This window comes from Buteo buteo, chromosome 4, assembly GCF_964188355.1.
Source record: "Buteo buteo chromosome 4, bButBut1.hap1.1, whole genome shotgun sequence".
NCBI classification, from domain to species: Eukaryota; Metazoa; Chordata; class Aves; order Accipitriformes; family Accipitridae; genus Buteo; species Buteo buteo.
Window position 1 is genome coordinate 2,733,156 of NC_134174.1, and position 19,877 is coordinate 2,753,032.

General features: G+C 37.5%; 1 protein-coding gene across 2 annotated transcripts in view; it reads left to right on the top strand.

Moving 5' to 3' along the window:
• The window catches only part of CHCHD3 (coiled-coil-helix-coiled-coil-helix domain containing 3), a 155,000-nt gene that overhangs the window by 19,312 nt on the left and 115,811 nt on the right, over positions 1-19,877 (top strand). For both annotated transcript variants that reach the window (XM_075024593.1, XM_075024594.1), the window contains exon 3: positions 9,807-9,891. In XM_075024593.1, coding sequence (XP_074880694.1) covers positions 9,807-9,891 — 85 coding nt within the window. The remainder of the gene's footprint in view (positions 1-9,806; positions 9,892-19,877) is intronic.

Below are 19,877 nucleotides of genomic sequence, written 5' to 3' on the forward strand. Positions count from 1 at the left end.
AGTATGTAATTCTACCAGTGAATTTTATGCTCTTAAGAGTTACCTGATTGACAGCTCTGATGAGCTGAAGCTTCTATGTACACACAGACAGCACGCAGCATGGGGAGGTGTAGATGGACTGTCTCGCATTGATTTACGACTGCACTTTAACCTGGACCTCAAGTAACCTGTTTCAGGGGTGAGACAAATTTTGTTTCCATGGTTAGCCGCTTGAGACAACTTTGAGAATGTCAGGAAAGGTAATAATACATTCTTGTTGTTTAATTGAATAAGAAACAAAGTATATACTTTTTTTTCCTGGTCTAGAGGAAATTATGCTACTCCAGTGCCTGTCATTTATATAGTTGGCTACTCTTTTTAAATTAAAGATTAATGGATTTGATATTTTGTCTTTTCTCTGCTGTTCAACTTAAATGGCTACTGTTGATATTTTTTGTGTGATATATGAAATTTAGATATGGACCAAACTGGAGTGTTTATTAAGTAGAGACACTAAATTGAGGGTATTTGTGAATATTATAATAATTGCATATTATGCATCTTAAATTGGAATGTAGGTGGGGAAAAATGTTTTAATTATGGAAGACCCATAATGTGTTTATAAGCCCACAGCTTGATGTTGTGAAGGTACCAGTTGCTGAAGTATGCCTTCTGATTCAATATTTATGACTGTTAATGCACAGTTAGGAATTTTCCTTGTGACATCTTCATTAACTTTAATATCTACAAAGCTGCAGTTGCCCTGCCAGCTACTGAGACAGATGATGGGTTTAAAGACAGCCCTAAGGTACGTTGTCCCAAGTGAGCTGGTTAATGTTCATACTTAATGTGCACAGGGACATGAGAACTGCCTTGTTGGATCAGATCGATGGTTTGAATGCCCTGATGCTGTGTTGTCAATACCAGATGCTACAGAGGTGAATGCAAGAAATTCTGCAGTAAGTAATTGTAAAATAGTTTTTCCAGCAAAAAAGAAGTCTTCCTGTTTCTGGCAATGGTTGGTACATAACTTGGAGCAGTGTTCTCCAACTCCACTTCACATAAGTTTTCTTTAGTCTTTTTTTAACCACCCCTTGATTTTACTTGCTTTTCAGTTTTGCAAAAAGAATTTGACAATATATTGTCGACTGTGCATTTCAAATATTACAAAAGTAAAGATTTTTTAAGTGCTGCCCTATCAGCTTTGTTGTGAGCCTTTTTAACAATGTGTGATGGAAGAATGAATAGAAACCCAGAGCTGCCTATTTATACATTATTATATTCTATATCTTGTCTCTTCTCTGTGTTGAGCCATTTCAGGTTTTCTTTCCATTATTTCTACATGCTTTCCCAAAGGAAAAGAGTTGTGTGGTAGTGCCATACATTCACCACTTAACTTAATAAATTCAGAAGTTATCAGAAGGCATTTCATCGAAATCTAACTAAGGGGGACTGAAGGACTCAAGGCCCTGATACTTCTATGGGTTTGGATAAATCAAGGGCTGGGTAGAAAAGAGTAAGACAAACGCCTTTATGGAGAGAAGATCTTCAGCTGCCTGAGCTGTTTTGCTGAAGGTTTACCACTCCACACATAGGCTGTGGCTGGCAGATTGGCATGTGTTCTGCAAAAGCAACTACAGTCTGTGCTGTGTATTGCCAAGCTAGGAGACGGGAGAGAAAGCTCAAGTTTAGAGACTGGAGAAGTGCTCAAGGAAGACAGTGTCGTAGGGACAAGAAAGATCAGCTTGACTTGATGTGAGGGGGCAGAGAAATGTGCAATGTGGATCTTTGAGAAACCAACCTATGTTAGTGCTTCTGACATGCTCCCAACCCCCCCCCCCCCCCCCCAAACCTCTCAATTTTTCTGTGCTTTGTTTAGTCAAAGATTAAATTTTTTAATGTTTTCCCTTTGCCTTAAAAGAAAGAAAATGTTAACTTAAGCTATTGGACAAAATAGTTTGGAGAACATTTCAAAGTGATTATTGTGTTAAGGCCATAAATTTTGATGGAACTGAAATAGATCTCAGGGAAGCTTATCCTTGGCTTTAACTGTTGTGTGGAAAGACTTATATTGTGCTTAAGGAAGTGTGGAGGTGCATCATTTTATGTCTGTTTTTCATATTCTTTCTCTCTAATTCTTTATATATTCTATACTTGGACCTTCTTATGTTGGACCTTCTCTTCCCCTTCTACCTTCTCCCCTTTCATGCCCAGCTGGCCATTAAACAAATTTTCTGTGTGTGATACTCAGGACTTGCATGTGATTATGGTTGATTAAAACACCAAGCAAAATGTAAGATAAAATTGCATTATGCTTTCCAGTGTGTGTGACCATTTTTCAAAACTGAATCTGTATACCATTGTGCTGCTCAGCTTGCTTGGCCTTATTTTCTTCATTTTAAAGTTTTGCAGTCTTACAAAGTCTTGATTAAAATGATTTTAGACTATTCATGTGCAGAGCTTAAAGTCTCTGTTTAGCTTTCCCATTGCTACTGCTTTCTGTTCTTCGTTTTGTCTTAGTCTCTTTCTAATCCATGACAGCAATTTACCACTCGTTTTATAACTACACTTTCCTAACAGCTTCTACTGAGTACCGATACATAAAATGAACTGAATCACTGTCCTGGTTTTGGCTGGGATAGAGTTAAATTTCTTTTTAGTAGCTGGTATAGTGTTATGTTTTGATTTTGGTATGAGAAGAATGTGGATAACACACTGATGTTTTCAGTTGTTGCTGAGTAGTGTTTAGACTAAGTGAAGGATTTTTCAGCTTCTCCTGCCCAGCCAGCGAGAAGGCTGGAGGGGCACAAGAAGTTGGGAGGGGACACAGCCAGGACAGCTGACCCAAACTGGCCAAAGGGGTATTCCATACTGTGTGGCATCATGCCCAGTATATAAACTGGGGGGAGTTGGGCAGGGAGGGATCGCTGCTCGGGAGCTAACTGGGCATTGGTCAGCAGGTGGTGAGCGATTGCATTGTGGGTCACTTGTTTTGTATATTCTGATCCTTTTGTTACTATTGTCATTTTATTATTGTTATTATTATCATTATTAGTTTCTTCCTTTCTGTCCTATTAAACTCTTCTTATCTTGACCCAGGAGTTTTACTTTTTTTTCCTCATTCTCTCCCCCATCCCACTGGGTGTGGGGGGAAGTGAGTAAGCGGCTGTGTGGTCCTTAGATGCTGGCTGGGGTTAAACCACGACAGTCGCATATGTAGCTTCTCATTTGCTGTCTTGTTGATGCATTCAGACGCTAAAGATTGTGCATTCTGGTTTTGTGTATCGTACCCCGTGTTAGTCCTCTGGATTGCACCCAAGCCATGTACTTAATTTAAATGGCATGGGTTGTCCTTCCTTGTGAGTTGTTTATTTGAAGGCAGAAGTAGCCAGTGTAGCCCCAAATGCATTGCAGAGCTCCCTGGGTGAAGGAGTGTTGGTCTGGAATTTGAGAGGAGAGGCCGAGGCACCTGGACTTGTTAGGCTTGGAAGTATTCTTTCAGCAAGGAAGTTATTGATAAGACAGAACCAGCCTCTTCATGGTGGTGTGTGGCAGGAAGACAATAGACAAGAGGCATACATTGAAACAAGAGTGCTTTTGTCCTGTAAGGAGATGCTTTTTCACCATCAGGTCAGTCCCGTATCGAAACATGTTGCCCAGAGGGGCTGTGCTGTTTCCATCCTTGGAGGTATTAATGTAAAAGCAAATTTTTATCTTTTTAAGGAAAATGGTCAAATGGCCTGGAGGACATCTGTATGATTCTGTTCTGGTCTTTGCGAAGTTTCTCTGGGAAGGATGTCCTGTTCACTGGATATCTTTTTTTTTTTTTTTTTTTTTTTTTTCCCAATAGCAAAGCTGAATGAAAAGGAAAAGTAGAACTGGTTTAGAACTGTTTTTTGCGTTTTTTTTTTTTTTTGTAAATTCATTTTCTGAATGTTATTTAGCTAAGTATTTTCTAAAAGATGTTTGATTGTATCAAACCTAAGTGTCTCTTCATTAATAACTTAATGCACCTGGCCTTTCAAGAGGATTTAGTTAAGGTGCCTGATAATAAATGCTGTTTCCATTAATGATTTTTTTTGAAAATGCAGGACTAATGGGCAGATTTCCAGCTCTGCAGGCTAGAGGCTATTTGATTAATTTTTCCGTATTTGTATTTCTGGTTTCTCAGGCTAACCTTTTTGTGGCTGCAGGTGTCTGCTATACCTAACGTGTATTATTTGCAGCTTTAGGTGCTGCCTTGCTCTAATCTTAGTATAATGCTGAATGCTTTTTCTGTGAAGCAACTGCTTTAGAGTGAGAGGAAAAAGGTACATATTTAGATCTTGTGACTAGCACGGACAGAGGAATTGGAGAAAAATGCTGTGAGAGTAGCCGAGCTGCACATACCCTTGTGTGCCAACCTACAGTAGACTGAGGAGATAAAATTGCTGACTGCTTCTCAAGCATTGTTGTTGTCATGTGAAGCTCTTGGCTTTGCTCCGCTACTGTTAATGGGTGGCCTTTGAAGTTCAAGATGAAGTGCGTACTATATAGCTAAAACCTCAGTTAACTGTTGGTAAGTGTGTAAGCTCTTCAGTACCCTTAGCTTCTCTGACCTCATCAGTTGTCCCTGTAATTATTCAAAGTGTTTTGGACCTTGGGAAACGTATCAGGTGTATACTTCCTTGTTCATTTGATTTTGAAGCACAAATAGGGAATCAATTATAAGGGTTAAGCAAATGGCTTTGCACACTCTTTTTGTTTGTATAATTGTTTGTTCTTGGTTTTTTTTTTTTAACACCAATCAGGTTAGTCTTTAGCTGGACTACAGAAAACGGTACCTGTCTCTACGAGTGACTCCCAAAACCATTTTCATAGGTTTTGTGGCCTCTTAAAAATGTGGCAGAATAAGCCTCTTCTCAGGTTTGCCAGAAGGGCATTGGATGGATAGGAATCTCGGTGTCTTCCCTGTCTGGAAAGGCTGAATGGAGAAGTGTTGAAACAAGGGCATGCAGAGAATGCTCTTACGCTTCCATAACTGCCAGCCTGTCCTGCATTCCTTTCAAAATAAAACCCTGTCCCAGTGAGATGTACTCTCACACCCTTTCACTCTGCAGATCCATCTGAAGGCATAAAACCAACTGGAATGATTTGGTAGAAAACTTGAGTAAATGTGCTGTAACTTTTATTCTCAAAGTTGTCTTTCTTCTATTTGTTGGGCATGGTCAGAGGTTTTGGCCAATACATCTGTATTGGACATAATTTATAGTTTCTTCAGATCTCGTCTTTGGCTGTCTTGTCCTCTTTCTTCCATGCTCTTGGAGCTTTGTTGTAAATGTTAAAGAAGCTGAATTTACCTTTTTGTGTATGTGCATGGGAAGGGGAAGTTAAGTGAACCAAATGTATATATTAGCCTGTGCTTGCAGTAGGTGAAAATGGTTTAAATAATAATTGGCTAACTTATCTGTGCTCTTTTTAAAGTTAGAATCTGTGCATGAAGGGGAAGAAATGTCATGCATTTGGACTGTAATATTAGACATAAATAACCATATCTTTCAAACTTTTCCAAAATAGTAGGTGGACAAATAAGCAGGTTAGGTTACTGCACACTGGAGGCCATAAAAATGGCAAAAGGTCCTTGTCCATTGACAATCACTGCTTGGTCTGTTAAGATCCAGGCAAGAGCTTTGTGGTTTTTATCATATAGTGATATTCTGTCTGTGTGGTGTTAAGTAGAAGAGTCTGGTCACTCTTTTAAGCATTGTGCAACCTGCTGCTAGATCTGAGCATAGTAATGAGCCCATTGGCAATGCAGTTGGTGGTATTCCATTTCCATTATCCTGAAGAGAATACTGCTTGTCAGATACCTATCAGCATCCACCCTTCACATGCTAAGAGGACAGAGAAGAGTTATTTCTGGCTGTAGCACTATGGCTTTTTAAGTGTAGTTCCCATTACTGACCATCTATCTAAATTGTCTTGTGATGTGAGCTGTGCATTAGCACATTCAGACTTGGGAAATGGTGGAGCCGCATTCATTTTACGCTCTTGCAGGAGTATAAGAAAGCACTGGGATGCAAGTGTGACCTTTGTAAATGTACTTGCCTGAAAATCTTCCAAATTTGTCTGCTCTGGGATGCACTTACTTTGAAGTTGACACTCAATTCGGTATCCTGAAGAACTTAAAGTACTCGGGGTGGTAGTGGGAATGGCTACATAATTTTTGGCAACTGCTGCATACTTATCGTTTCCGGATCACGCTTATTTTAGCAGTCTTGCACCCAACAGGTTCTAATATTCTCCAGTAGTTTAGTGCCCAACTGTCTGGTTTTAATGCCCTATTGTCTGAGTAGAGATTGGCATCAGAGAGTAATGTTATCGCTTTTATCTAGAAACGGTTCCATTTTTTTTCTGATCCTCTTTCTAATAAATTAACTTTTGTCTTTTTAAGTGCTTCTTCCCCTAGAACAAATCCCCCCTACTTGCAGAAGTGCAATTTTTTACTGGAACATCATAAAGTTCCCATATGGGAGCTACACAATTATATCTTACAATAATTCAATTGAATGATCTATAGCTCCACTTTTATTCCCTATTAGTATTTGGCTGATCGATGGGTAACCTAATTGATTGTTAAGGTCAAATGTCTTTATTGGCTGATGCTTGAATCTTTTCTCATTACGACTTAAAAAACTGTTCTATGGTCTGTTAGAGTTCTTGTACTCATTTTTGCACACCAGAACATAAACTTCATGATGTAGATGCTGGTGAATAATATACTTATGCAACATTTTGTGTATTCTCAAGTCCAGTATTAGAAGGACATGAAATATTGAGGTATCTGTGTTGAGCAGAACTGCAGTAAGAAACAGTTGATCATGGGTTTTCAGGTTGTTCTGTGAATAAGGTAGCTGTGATGTGAAATAAATTCTTTGCTTTTATGACAGCTTAATAATTTCTAAGTGTACAAATGCAGAACCTTAACTGCTCTCATTTTGGCTTGTGATGCTTACTGAGGTGTGGGGAAGATTAATGTGTGCTGCAGTACAGAAACAGGATCTTTGTGATTGCCTGATATTTTCAAAACCTTTTTTCTTTTCTGGTGATACAGTTCACTGTGACCAGCTGATCTTTGTTTGGACTTGTACAGGTGTGCTGTAACAACTCAGTATCTTCTTGGGTGGACAGTATCCTCGCATAGCCTCAGAGGAGAAAATAGTGGAACAGTGTCAAGAGTCAGTAGAGATAGTCCCAATAAAATGGAGTTTTGCTTTTTCATCCAGGGCTTGTGATGGTAATCTGTTACAAAATTCATATTTACCTCTTGAATTTTCACATATGTTAAAATATTTTTAGGCTGGGGTCTCCTTTTGCCATTCACAAGTGTCCCCCCACTCTTCCCCAACGCAACTCTGTTTCTGTCATCTAAGTATTTGCTGCGTCTGGCAGGATGGATATCGATTTATTCTGCTTTACTTAAGATGCTTATAACTGAATTAGTTGGCCAAGACTCCCATATAGTTGATGAAGCTGCTTCATTCATTCATAAAATTCACTATTTTAAAAGTCTACTTTAGGAAGAGAAGAATTGCACACTGGACTCTATTAACTATAATGAGAACGTGGACTAATGATGTTGGATAATATTTGCAGTTAAAGCCAACTCCTGGAGACAAGGTCACTGAGATATATGGCTATTTGTCACTGGCTTTTTTGTGTGTGTGTGTCTTTTTTTTTTTTTTAGATCTGATTGCTGTCTAATGTAAAACAAAGAACTGGTTCCACAAAGGGGGTACTAGAATTGGAGGCTGTCTCAGTTTTGTCTTCTAATCACTAGGCACCCTCACAGGCAGTTTTTCTTTAGCTTTGTTTGACCAGGAAAAAAAAAAAAAGAGGCTGTATCTGCTTAAATTAGATGGTAGGTTGGAGTTTAGAGCACTTTATGGGAATATGTATGATATGCGGATTCAAGCTGGTCCATCTTAGGAGGATCTAAATTCCAGATGTTCCACTTTCTGAGCAAATACCGTAACTATCAGCTTGTTATGAAAAAGAAGGCTGGTGGCTTTTCCCTCTCTGCCCCAGTATCTCCACAAGTTTCCGACTGCTAACGGTTGTTGAATGCTGTCTGTGTGCATAAATATGTAATACAAATGCAACCTCTACAGAGACTGCTTGTTGTCTCCTAATTGCTTTGTGTCTTATATTGCCTGAAAATGTAGTTCTCTGGTTTTTAGCTACGTAAGCAAGTGGTTTTGTTACTGCTTCTGAGGGCAGATGAGGTGGTTGTATCACCTTCTGGAATTTAACATCTATTATGCTCAAGTGATAGGCATTTTGGACTGAGATTACATGTCTTTTAGCTCTGTGGTTCCATAGAGTGGAATCTGAGCCAGATGCTTCATATAAATAAGGGAATTATCTGTATGCCTGTACTGGAATACTAGAGTATCGCAGGGTTACAGAAGTACAGCTCAGCTAGTGTAGGTGTGCCTTTATTCCAGACAGGCAGGTCTAGATTTTTAGATTAGGATTTATATTGGAATAAATCTGGAAGTAATTACTTGATTTTTAATCTCTTTCTACAGCTGTACTTTATAGTTGTTTTCTTTTCTTGCTATAGGAAAACACACACTTACTGACTGCTACAAATCAACATTTTATGCAAAGTTAACAGCTGTTCTACTGAAGTCGGCATAACTTTTGGTTACAAAACTAGTTCATTTTCCCAAATGGAAAATGTTGTTCTTTCTTACTAGATGACTGGGTATTTTAATTTTTTTTTTTTCTTTATTTAATTCCTGCTATGTATGTGTCAAGTTGTATTCAGGTAGAGATAAAACATGCAAAACCATCTCCAAGGTTTTTCTTTTTTTTTAGGTTGAAACAACCTTTTCAGTATGGTTTCTTCTGGAAGTCTATTGAAACATGTTTTATTGCCACAACTTCTATTAAAGGAAGTAACAACAAACTACTTCTGATCTCCTTGGGTCAGATTTTTCAAAAGTATGCAGTTGCCTATAGATGCAGAGATGGTTAATATTGAGTGGTATCAGTGTAGTAGCTTGCATGACTGAGCCCTTGAATATCAGAGAGTTGGGAATAGACCTATTTTGTGTTTCAGAACCTTATGGTATGGGTTTTGGTAGACTTACAGATGTCTTTCAAGCTTGTAGGATTACCGGCTCTCATACTTTTCTACCTTTGTGTGGAAAAGTTTAATTCATACACTTGAAGTTGCTTCCCCGCTTTTTCAGTTCTTAACCAGACTTTCAGCCAACTCATCTGACGTAATCTAAATGAAGAAAATATTCTTTCCATGTCTGTTTCTTTAAACAAAATGGGGAGAATTTGAGGCAAAATCTTTTTCTAACAACAGAAACTAGAAGTATGGATATCTAAGATGTTGCAGATGCTTGGTTGGGTAAAATATGCATCTGAAAATACTTGATTCATTACACAGGAAGATGTTTCCCTTGGTTCCATGTGAATAAAAGGCAGCATTTTATGGCTTTACGATTTAGGTCTCAGTCCCATCCCCCTTAATTTTACTTTATAAAGGCATATTTCCTAAGAAAAATGTATTTAATTTAACATATACTGTATGTTTTTAATTTTCAAAAGATTCCACTAATTGAAAAGTTGTTTAGTAAGAGTAATTTTTAAAGGCTCTCTAATGTTGTATGCTAAAATTTGAAAGGTGGTTAAACCACAAGAAAGCACTCCAACTGCTTTATAGAAAAAAGAAAATAAATAAAATAGAGCACTGTATTGTGCAGTTGTTTCTGTAATTAGGAATATGTTGTGTTGTGTTAACATTTCATTTAATTTTCTTCTAATTGTAGTTAATGATGAAGAACTAAAGAAAAGAATAGCAGAAGAACTGGCATTAGAACGAGCCAGGAGAGACTCTGAAGCTCAAAAGAGAAGGTTGGTTTGTTAATAACAATATTTAACACAAACATGTAGTGAATGCTTTTATTACTGTTGTTTATCTACTTGCTATAAACAGTTGAATTTTGTGCCCCAAGACAAAATGGTAGGTAAGACCTTTGGGCAATATAGCAAGTTTTGATATTAAATACATCTTAAAACAACCAATTAACTGAAATTTCCTTGTAAGACCTGATACAAAATGTTGATCTAAATCCCTTTTGACCTCATGAGCCTGAATCTTTTTTGCAGTCTTTTAAGCTCAATCTTTGTTGATTTCTCTTGAGTCCCAATATTCACTTTGTGGTGCGGAGGTAGAAATAGCTTGAGAGCAATGCAGAGGTGGGTTACTTGTAATCCCTTCTGTTTGATCAAAAGGTAAATTTCAACAGCAGTAGAAATGGTAATTCTTGTTATTTCTTAAATTTTGGATATTTCTTTGAGCTGCAGTATGTTTTGAACTGCTTTAATGGTTAGTACAGCATAATGCCTTGAAGATACACAGTACTGTATTAAACCAGTTTACTAGTAGAAAACTCTTTTGATATGCTTTCTGTATATTGAAACAGTGCTTTCTTATGCATGTTTTTGCAGAGACTGTAGTTACTGTGAAAGACTGGGTAGAATTGTACAGAGAGCGGTGACGGACTTTAGATGTAGCATTTTAAAAATATACTCTGCAATGTTTAGTATGATACTGTAGGATTATTGACAATTAAAAAAAAAATCCTGCTTGAATTTGAAATGGAGTTTGGCTGTATGGTGAACTCGGTGGACTTGTGTGTTCATTTGTACTTTCAATGATTTTCCTAAATAGATAATATAACACACTGAATATAAATATTAACCTACACATTGTCCTCCATTCTGAGAATGGGAAGAAAGGCTCATTATGATGGATTAAAAAAATTAGAATGTAATTAGTACTACTTAAACTGTCTGCATATATATCAGTTGTTTCCTACACATCATTATATTATTATTTAATTGAGTTAGGTTGATGGAGTATATAATTAGATAGGACTATATAAATGTCCCAGAAAAATAATCAGGCTTTTTTTTTTTGAATCAGCAATAAAGGAAATCAATATGTGACAGTGAAGTCTCTCCTTTTCTGAACTGGGCTCTGAGAGGAAAACTTGTGTTACATCTGAGCTTAATGTTGACTGCTCAAGAGTTCAGCTAAACGTGATTACAATATGGAAATGTTTGTTTTGTAACTTCAGTATTTTGTCATTTGACACTTTTCGGTAACTTTCATTAAGTATTCCATAATTCAGTTTTCATGGGTTGTGCATAGGTCTGTGAAAGGTAGGGAGCAGATTGGCTTGTCATATACCTGATTTTATATTTTGTAGGGAACAATGCTGGCAGCCTTCCCTTTATTTGACTAAGGATTAGTGAAGAAGATGTTACATAGTAAAAGGCTCCTGTAAAATCTTTTTGTTGTCTTAAAATTAGGTGGAAGAATCAGTGCTTTTGAAATGTAACCCGTCAAAATAAATAAGTAATAATAACAACAAAGTATAAAATTACAAATATCAAGTCCTGTTAGCAGCTTTAATCCTCTTCTAGTTTGTGTTTTGTTTCTTTTTTAAGCAATAAGCAAGGATTTTTTTTATTACACTTTCTACACAATATAAACAATTATAAGAATACATTTTAAACAGAGTGTAGAGGCTCTTTTCATGTTGGATGAAACAACTTGAAAAGATGCAGATGTTTACTTAGCTATTACTTAAGGTCTTTATGGGCTGAATTCTGGTTGAAGTTTGTGTGTTAAAAACATTCAAGAAATGCTGTAGCAAATGTGGAGCTGTTCTCTGGATTGTGTTCTGACAATGAAGTGAACACTGCTCTGTTGATCACTTTCAGAACAGGTTTATGTTGTTCAGGTTCAGCATACCTACCCCTCCTGGTTTATTCTAGTTGAGAAAGCAATCTCTCCACAACACAGGGGCATGAGCATTGTTTGTGCAATGTTCTTTTTCATGTCAGGATCCATACTTTCAGGAGAAAAAACTGCAGTCTTCTGTACAAGCTCCTGTGCCAGTTTCTGGACACTCATGCACTTACAGCGTTGATATAATTTTTCAGCATTACGGGACTTCAATTTTCAAGCAAGTACATACTTAAGAGCTAGATGCACATTGTTCAGATAAAGTATTTTATGTCTTGCATATCTAGTGCAGAGTGTTATAAGTAACGTAAACACAAAAAGGAAAACTTTACTCTCAAATGTAGTTATTTTTAATAAACATACAAACACATTGATGTAATGTTGGAAAACAGAACAAAACCTGAGTTCCCACCTATACCATGCTTAAAACATGTAACAGAAGGAAACCGTTAACAGAGAACAGTTTATAGTATTCATATGTCAATAGTTGCACAAGAAAAAAATACAGTGTAATGCAGGCTTCATAACTTATACGGAGGGATGTAGTATACAAATGCAGCCTTGGTACTGTCCAAGGCCAGTTAGACTGAAGCGTGATGGTGTCTCATGTCTGTGAATAGCAATGTGCACAAACCCCACTGAAGAGCCAAAATTGATTCTAGTTTACTCCTTCTTTTACTCAGACCAACTGTTGTTTCTCACTTTGGTTTCTGAACATTTGCAATGTTTAATCTTAAAAGTATTTTCATTTAGAAAAGTTAAATGGATTATTATTTGATTGCAACAGAATTTGCAGTGACTGCATTAGTGAATGTGACCAGTTAATGTGCTAAAGCTACAATCTCATGATAATACTCAAGGTAACATATGGGTTGTAAGACTGTCAGTATTATAGCAATTACAGCAATAATACTATTATCGTTGCAGTTGGTAATACTAGAGAGTTTCTTTATGTTCTGAACAGAAGTAAGAAGACAGTAATGTGCCCTTTCACCCTAGAGAAAATATAGCTTTAGTATTCCTGTAGTCTGTTTTCCATTTCATGTCAGTACCTACCAGTACCTCCCCAAAATATTCCTTATTCTTGTAGTGTTGCAGAGAGACTCCACTCATTATAAGGTTTTGTATTTACTGAAAATGGAGTGTAAGTTTGTACCTGAATGGTTCAATAAACTCCACATGTATCATTACTTTCAGCATCTTTGAAGGGCTTTCTGGGTGTGATTTTTGTTACTGCCTCTGGTATGTATGGTCCCTTCACACCTACTGAAGAAGCAGGCTTTTGCCCCTGTTAAATATGTGCCAAAACCGCTGTTCCACAACTCTGGAAGAAATGACTCTAAAACGTGAGAGAATAGGCAGAGGAACTTGAGTTTGACAGCAGTGACAGGTAATAAATGATAATTGTTGATATAGTTTAATTTTCCACAAAGTTCTTTAACCTATTTTGCAGTGTCATAATAGAAGGAGATACAGAGTTTGTATGAAACTAGTTATTTGCCATGACAAGAAGTGATACAAAATATGACAATGAAACTTCTGAATCCTTTAGCTGTTTAGACTTCCTCCTGAGGTACAGTCTTATAAGCGTAGATCATTACGCTGTGTCTTGTCACAGCTGTTGAACTCTCTTATTTTAATAATTTTGTTGATGCTGGTGATGAGAGAGTCTGAAATAGCTCCCATTGAAGTAACTGGAAGCATTTCTTCCAATGGTGGCCTGCACCATACCAGATGGTGCCATGGCTCATGAACTTCAGCAATGAGAAGCTGCTTCTGGTCAGCAAGATGTATCTGTTCCATCAAGTTTTGCAGAGAAGTCTGTACAACTCAGTGGACCAGTACGTATCTTCTGGGAGAATACGACAGTAGTAAACTAGCACTAGGGATCACAAAATGCACATCTGGAATAAAGAGAAGTGGTATTAGACTAAAGGAATTTATTGTCAAGAAATAAACTTTATCAATTATGAGATTTTTCCAGTTTTAACTTTTTTATCTCTCTGGCTATAATTATGAAAGGCAAACACAGAAGAAAAGATACTTTGAAAAAGCAAAAGTGAGTAACAACTTTTATCATCAGCAAAATGTTAAAATTTTAGCTACTCGCAACCTCATCAGACTGCTGGATTCCTCCACTAAAATATATACAAAACAATACTTAGGAGGCAAATGAAGGATGTGATTTCCCATAGAAATTGAACATTCATGAATGACTACTTTTTTTTTTATTTTCCCCTTAAGATCAGAGAAATTTCAGTCTTACTTATTTTGCTGATCATTCAGGCTAGGCTAATTATATTTGTGGTTTTTCAGTCTCTTTTGCTTGGTAAGGGTTTCCTAGCTTCCACTTTTTTTTTAATATGATTTGGCACATGGCAAATATTAATTATATGTAGAATGAGGTGTATTTGCAAAATGCTGTGCATGACAATCCCTTTAATATTGCAGAAAGTTTATTTTGTTCACGTCTCCAATATATACATGCATGTAATTTTGTTAGTATGCCAAATATATGTCCCTGTGCAGTTTGCTGGTGTATGACTGTCCTGAGAGACCCAGATGATTGTTTTCCCTATGCTTAGTTGTACTTGGATTCTCCTATACCATATTTCCTGTGATTCCAGCATTTGTTTCTTAGAGGATAAGTACTACTGTAAGTCGGAATTTTAAGGCAGGGAAGGGCTTAAAAGTAGCCTTTTGTTTGGGTTGGTGGCCCTTCAGTAACTCTGTTGCTACGTCTGCTCTAAAATTGTTTAAGGCATGACAAACGTAGAAAATTATCAGGACTAGTGCTGAGTATTGTGCAACTGCTGCTCAAAATCTTATTGAAAAGGATCTCATGTATGTAGAAGTTACACAGTGTATCTTAAGTCTTTTCTAAAATGTCTGTTTAGACAGTCTCAAGACTGCAAGATTACTTCTGTTTAAATTAATATCATGGACATGGGTTAACTTGAGTTGAGGAATGTGCTTGAACTTTTCCAGGTGACTTCATCTCAAGCTCAATGGGACTTATTCCTAAGATCCGTTGTGAAGGGAATTGAACGGGTGGTAACTGTCAGTGGATAGGAAATGGTGGATATCTGGAGATTAATGATTTTAATGAGCAGATCCAGGAGACAACTATTGCCTGCAGCCTCAGGAGTGTTTCAGTGTCTCCTAACTACCTTGTATTATAGGTACAAGCCTGCGTTTTCTTTTGTAGTCTTACTCAGTCCTTGTCCAGCTTTCTGGGCCTTCTAATGGTTGCCTATTGGGATCCCCATTATCCCTTCCCTATATTGGCTTCTGCTTATTTTCTGATATGGTCACCAAAAAGCCAATTAGCAGAACAAGAAAGACATGGACCTGTTGGAGCAGATCCAGAGGAGGGCCATGAAGATGATCAAAGGGCTGGAGCACCTCTCCTATGAGGGCAGGCTGAGAGAGTTGGGGTTGTTCAGCCTGGAGAAGAGAAGACTCCGGGAAGACCTTATAGCAGTTTCTCAGTATATAAAGGGGGCTTACAAGAAAGACAGAAACTTTTTACCAGGGCCTGTAGAGACAGGACAAGGGGCAACAGTTTTAAACTGAGAGAGGGAAGGTTTAGACTCGTCATGAGGAAGAAATATTTTATGATGTGGGTGGTGAGACGCTGGAACAGGTTGCCCAGAGAGGAACTGTGGATGCCCCATCAGTGGAAGTGTTCAAGGTCAGGTTGGACATGGCTTTGAGCTGCGTGGTCTACTGGAAGATGTCCCTGCCTGTGGCAGGGGGTTTGCACTAAATGACCTTCAAAGGTCCCTTCCACCCCAAACCATTCTGCAATTCTGTGGTGGCTTTTGATAACTCTTAGGTTTTGCTATGACTTTCTAGTGTCCTATAATGACTTTGGTAACTTCTGTCTTGAAAGCCACATGAAAAATGCTTTTCTTGAGTAATACAGATGGTAGATTTTTAAACATTCCCTGGTAATGAGTTGCTGGAGTCTTTTCTTCATGGCTAGCTGGACTCCACATGGTATGGCATTTTATCTGTCATTAGCTGGATAACTTATGTAACCTCTGTATTTCTAAACATCCTCATCTGTTTAAAGAAAATATTTCTAAACTTTAAGTCAGCTTTTAAAAATATGTACACACTGGTGCATGGAGGCGGCTCACAGTGGTAGGTTATTAGATTGCAGCCATTAGCTTCTTTATATGTTTTGTTGTTGTGCTTGGGGGACGGCCCCTATATAACAGCAATTCACTTTATGGTTTAATTGATACTCTGATGTGTCTGAGTGCTTCCCCCCGACCTTGTTTTGTCATGTCTCAGCATTACATTGCATGTATGGCAAGCTCTTAGTAAACTTCTTGGAGTATAGAGCTTTTGCAGAAGACAACAACAAATTCACCAGTGAAAATGTAAAGTGAAAGAAGAATGAAGAACAATATTGGTGAAGAACCTTTGGGAAACTACACACCAAAAATGTTATATTAAAATCAATACTGGGGCTTGACCTTTTTGTGCTACTGTATATTTTAAAGCTTACTATTGATTTCTGTTTTAATAACATGTTTATTCTAGCTTACTGGCATAGGTCTGGAGAACTTAAGGAAAAAGTAAAATGATTGATTTATTTACAATATTCTTTCTCTATTTTACTGAGGTAAATTTATGAAGAGCATATTTATCTTCAGTTCATATAGGTAGTGCACTAAATGTGGTGAAAACTTTTTTGAAGTAGATTTATTGTCTTCCTAAATTATTATATTTTCTCAGGTAATGAGCTGTGTTGAACTGGGAGACTGGCTTTTTCTTGCAGTATTCTTCTCACAGGGGACAAAAAGCTACTTTGCTTGAAAATAGTTGTAATCTAGTCTTCTGCCACAGGGACGTCTTGATAGTGTTTAGATTAAGTGTGAAAACAGTCATGGAAATTACATCTTCTCTTTTGCTGTCAGTAGGATAGAAAGCTGGAAATACTTTGAAGCAGTAAAAGTGATTATAATTGCTTTGACTTCTGGTAAGTCAAGAATAAGACTAAAATATCTTCTGGCATGAGTGACCATACTGTTTGTAAAAAACAGCTGAAGATATTACGCAATTGATAATCACATTCAGGAATGCAAGAACTGGTACAACAGACTTGCGCCAAAGCTTGCCTCCTCTGGTCATCCTTTCTCTGACAAGGTTTCCGTGAAGTAAGTATTGCAGAGAAAGATTCAAGGAATGTTTAAAAATATAATTGAGAGAAGCTGCTTTTAGAGGGAAGTTTCTTCATTACCGTTGTCATTCTGGGGAGCGGTGGGGTGGGTGGTGGTGCACAGGAGAGAAATTACTCACTCTGGAGTGAAAAGTTATACTTTTGAAGTAAAACTCTGTTGTCAGTACTGCTACACTTAATGTAGCCTATAGATAGTTATTCTATCTTTGGTCATACACCTTTATACAGTATGACTTGTCTTCCACAAACGTTGGGAAGCTTAACTTTTTTCTAGTATGATAGTCAGTGTATCAGAAAAAAAGCTGGCTATTGATTTGAGAGAGCAAAACTTGGATATTTTTATAGTGATAAACAGGACTTTGGAAGATAAGTCATAAATTGCATTTAAACTGGAAAGAAAGGCTAATGCAACATCTGATAAGGGCCTCCTGTCTCTGAATGAGACACGTATGTGTGCATGAGTCTCTCCTTCCGTATCTGAAAGATGTGTAGTTGGTAGAGAGAGGACTTAAAATAGTAATTGGGTAAGATTGCAGAGAAAGCTCTTCTGGAGCATAAAAACAGGTAATGCCAGGCAGTGGTGGGGGCTATTAATTTACCAAAACAATACATTCAAGTTTGGTGTGTATAACTGATTTTATAAAAATATGAAAAAGTAAAACCTATTTTGTTTGGTGAGTGTCCAAAAGGCTGCTTCAGCTTCAGGGTTGGGGAACACACATGGAGACAGCAGTAAGTTTTGGCATCGCTTCCACAAGTTGAGTTCCTCCTATTCCCCCCTCCTAGTCATGCCATCTCAAACATTTTTTTTTTTCCTCTCTCACAGCGTAAGTTTCCCTTGTCTGATCTCAAACACAGCAAAAGATTTAAAGTGAATTTATTTTTTAACAGCTATAATATTACTGAAGTCTGGAGGATTATGGGATAATACTGCTCTGTCACAGGAAAAGAGGGAATGAGGAGGGTCAGGCTGGGTCAAGATGGTCCCTCTGCAGGAAAGGGAAGAAGCCAAGATTAAGTGTGAAGACATTTTGGGTTCAAGCAGAGGTTTGCCTATAAAACAAGTCCTGTGATCAGGTGAGCTGTTGTAACTGATACCTCTTTGGACAGCCATCTGTTGAAAATATAATTCTATTATGGAAGCATAAGTCATCTTCTGAATGGGGTTGCATTGTACCCTTTTTAAAACCATAAAATTTAAGTGCATGATCTTACCTGCAAAATGCCAAGGAAGCATAAAAATGTTTGCAGCCATGCTGCTTGTGAAGTTGAGGGTTTGGAAATATCAAGCTATCTTTGAAGCCTGTTTTACGTTCCTCATTGTTTTCTGGGAAGAAAAAACAGTGTTTGGCAGTGGTATTGTTGCTCTCCAAGATTTCTGTTACTGGTCTGCCTCTCCATTAATACCATTATGTCTAGTTCTCAGTATATACGGAGATGAATCTTGGAGACAGGAAGTAGAAATTTGAGAAAGCAGTGCTATAATTCACTCCTACCTTTATAAACCCCAATTTTCAAGGGATTATTTTTCACTTCGATTTTAAAACTTGTCATCTCAACTGACAACTTGTATATCAAGCTTCATCTTGATAAGTTTATTTCTAGGAGAGATGGGAAAATGACTTGAAGCCAGTAAGTTTATTTGGAGAGAGCATCAACAAAAATAATACTGCTTCATAGTTTTCGATTCAAGTAGGGAGGAGGGAAACTATTCCCCCCTGGCAATTTTAAACAAACCTTTGCTTTCAAACTGCTGAGCTCTTTCATTTTGAAAAGTAGCAAATGAGTAGACATAGCAGAGAAACACTTAAAAATAATAATAATAAAAAATTTTGCAACTGTCACTTCATTTTAAGGTATAATTAATGTTGTCGTAATTTCATGACTGCCGTTGCAGATCCCAAGAGGAGTGATATTAAGTGCGAAAGTAATTTTGAGTTGAGTTATGTGGATGTCGGGAAAAGTCTTAGCTAAATACATATACAAATTATGTAAAACAGTTTTACTATTCTGACTTAGGTTCTTTGCATGCCTCTGGCATAAAGGTAGAAATTTGTTCATCTATTCCGTCTTTATATAATATTATTCCGTCTTTATATAATTCTGATCTATATGCACATATTTTAAAAACAGTGGCTTTATGAAGTGTAATTACAAAATCCCCTCAAACAACCTTCCCTCCCTCCTACTCACCCTCCCTCTTCTCAACACCCAAACCTTCCCCCCCCAAAAACCCCCACAACCCAGGTATCTTAATAAAGAAAGTCAATTCAGCCATCTTCTATAGGGTATGAGCAGCGATCAGACTGACAAGTCAGTGTCCATATTGCAATGAGTATTAACAAGCTGTCTGTGACAGTATTGTTGATAAATTGAAGAGCTGTATGTAATTACGAGTTTTGAAATTAGTGTCTTTGATCTTTTGATCAAGGACTGGCGCATAAAATAACATGGCCATTAGCAAAGATTTTTCAATTGACAGATGTTATGCTGAGTCTGGAAGGAGCTGGAAAAAGGAAATGAATAAATATGTTCAACTGAATGTTATTACTTGGACTCATTGTTGTGGGTGATTTGAGAAGTATAGCATTTGAAGTAGGGGGTAATTGAGAGAATTGAAAGAAATGGTTAAGTGGGGTAAGATGGAACGTAGTCTTAACCAAGGTAATTTGTATCAAGTTCAATGTCTTCTTGGGTTGGCTAACAGACTTCAGCCTAAAGAAAGAATAAAGCAAAGCACTTGGTACCTTGCCCTCCTTGTTATTGCTACTGGACGTGTCCAAACCTAATGTAAGAATTGTAAGACAATTTGGGGCTGACCAAAGACAAATGTGTAAGGGGACATATTGGAGGGAGGAGTTAACATTATGGGAAAAGTTTACTTGCTGC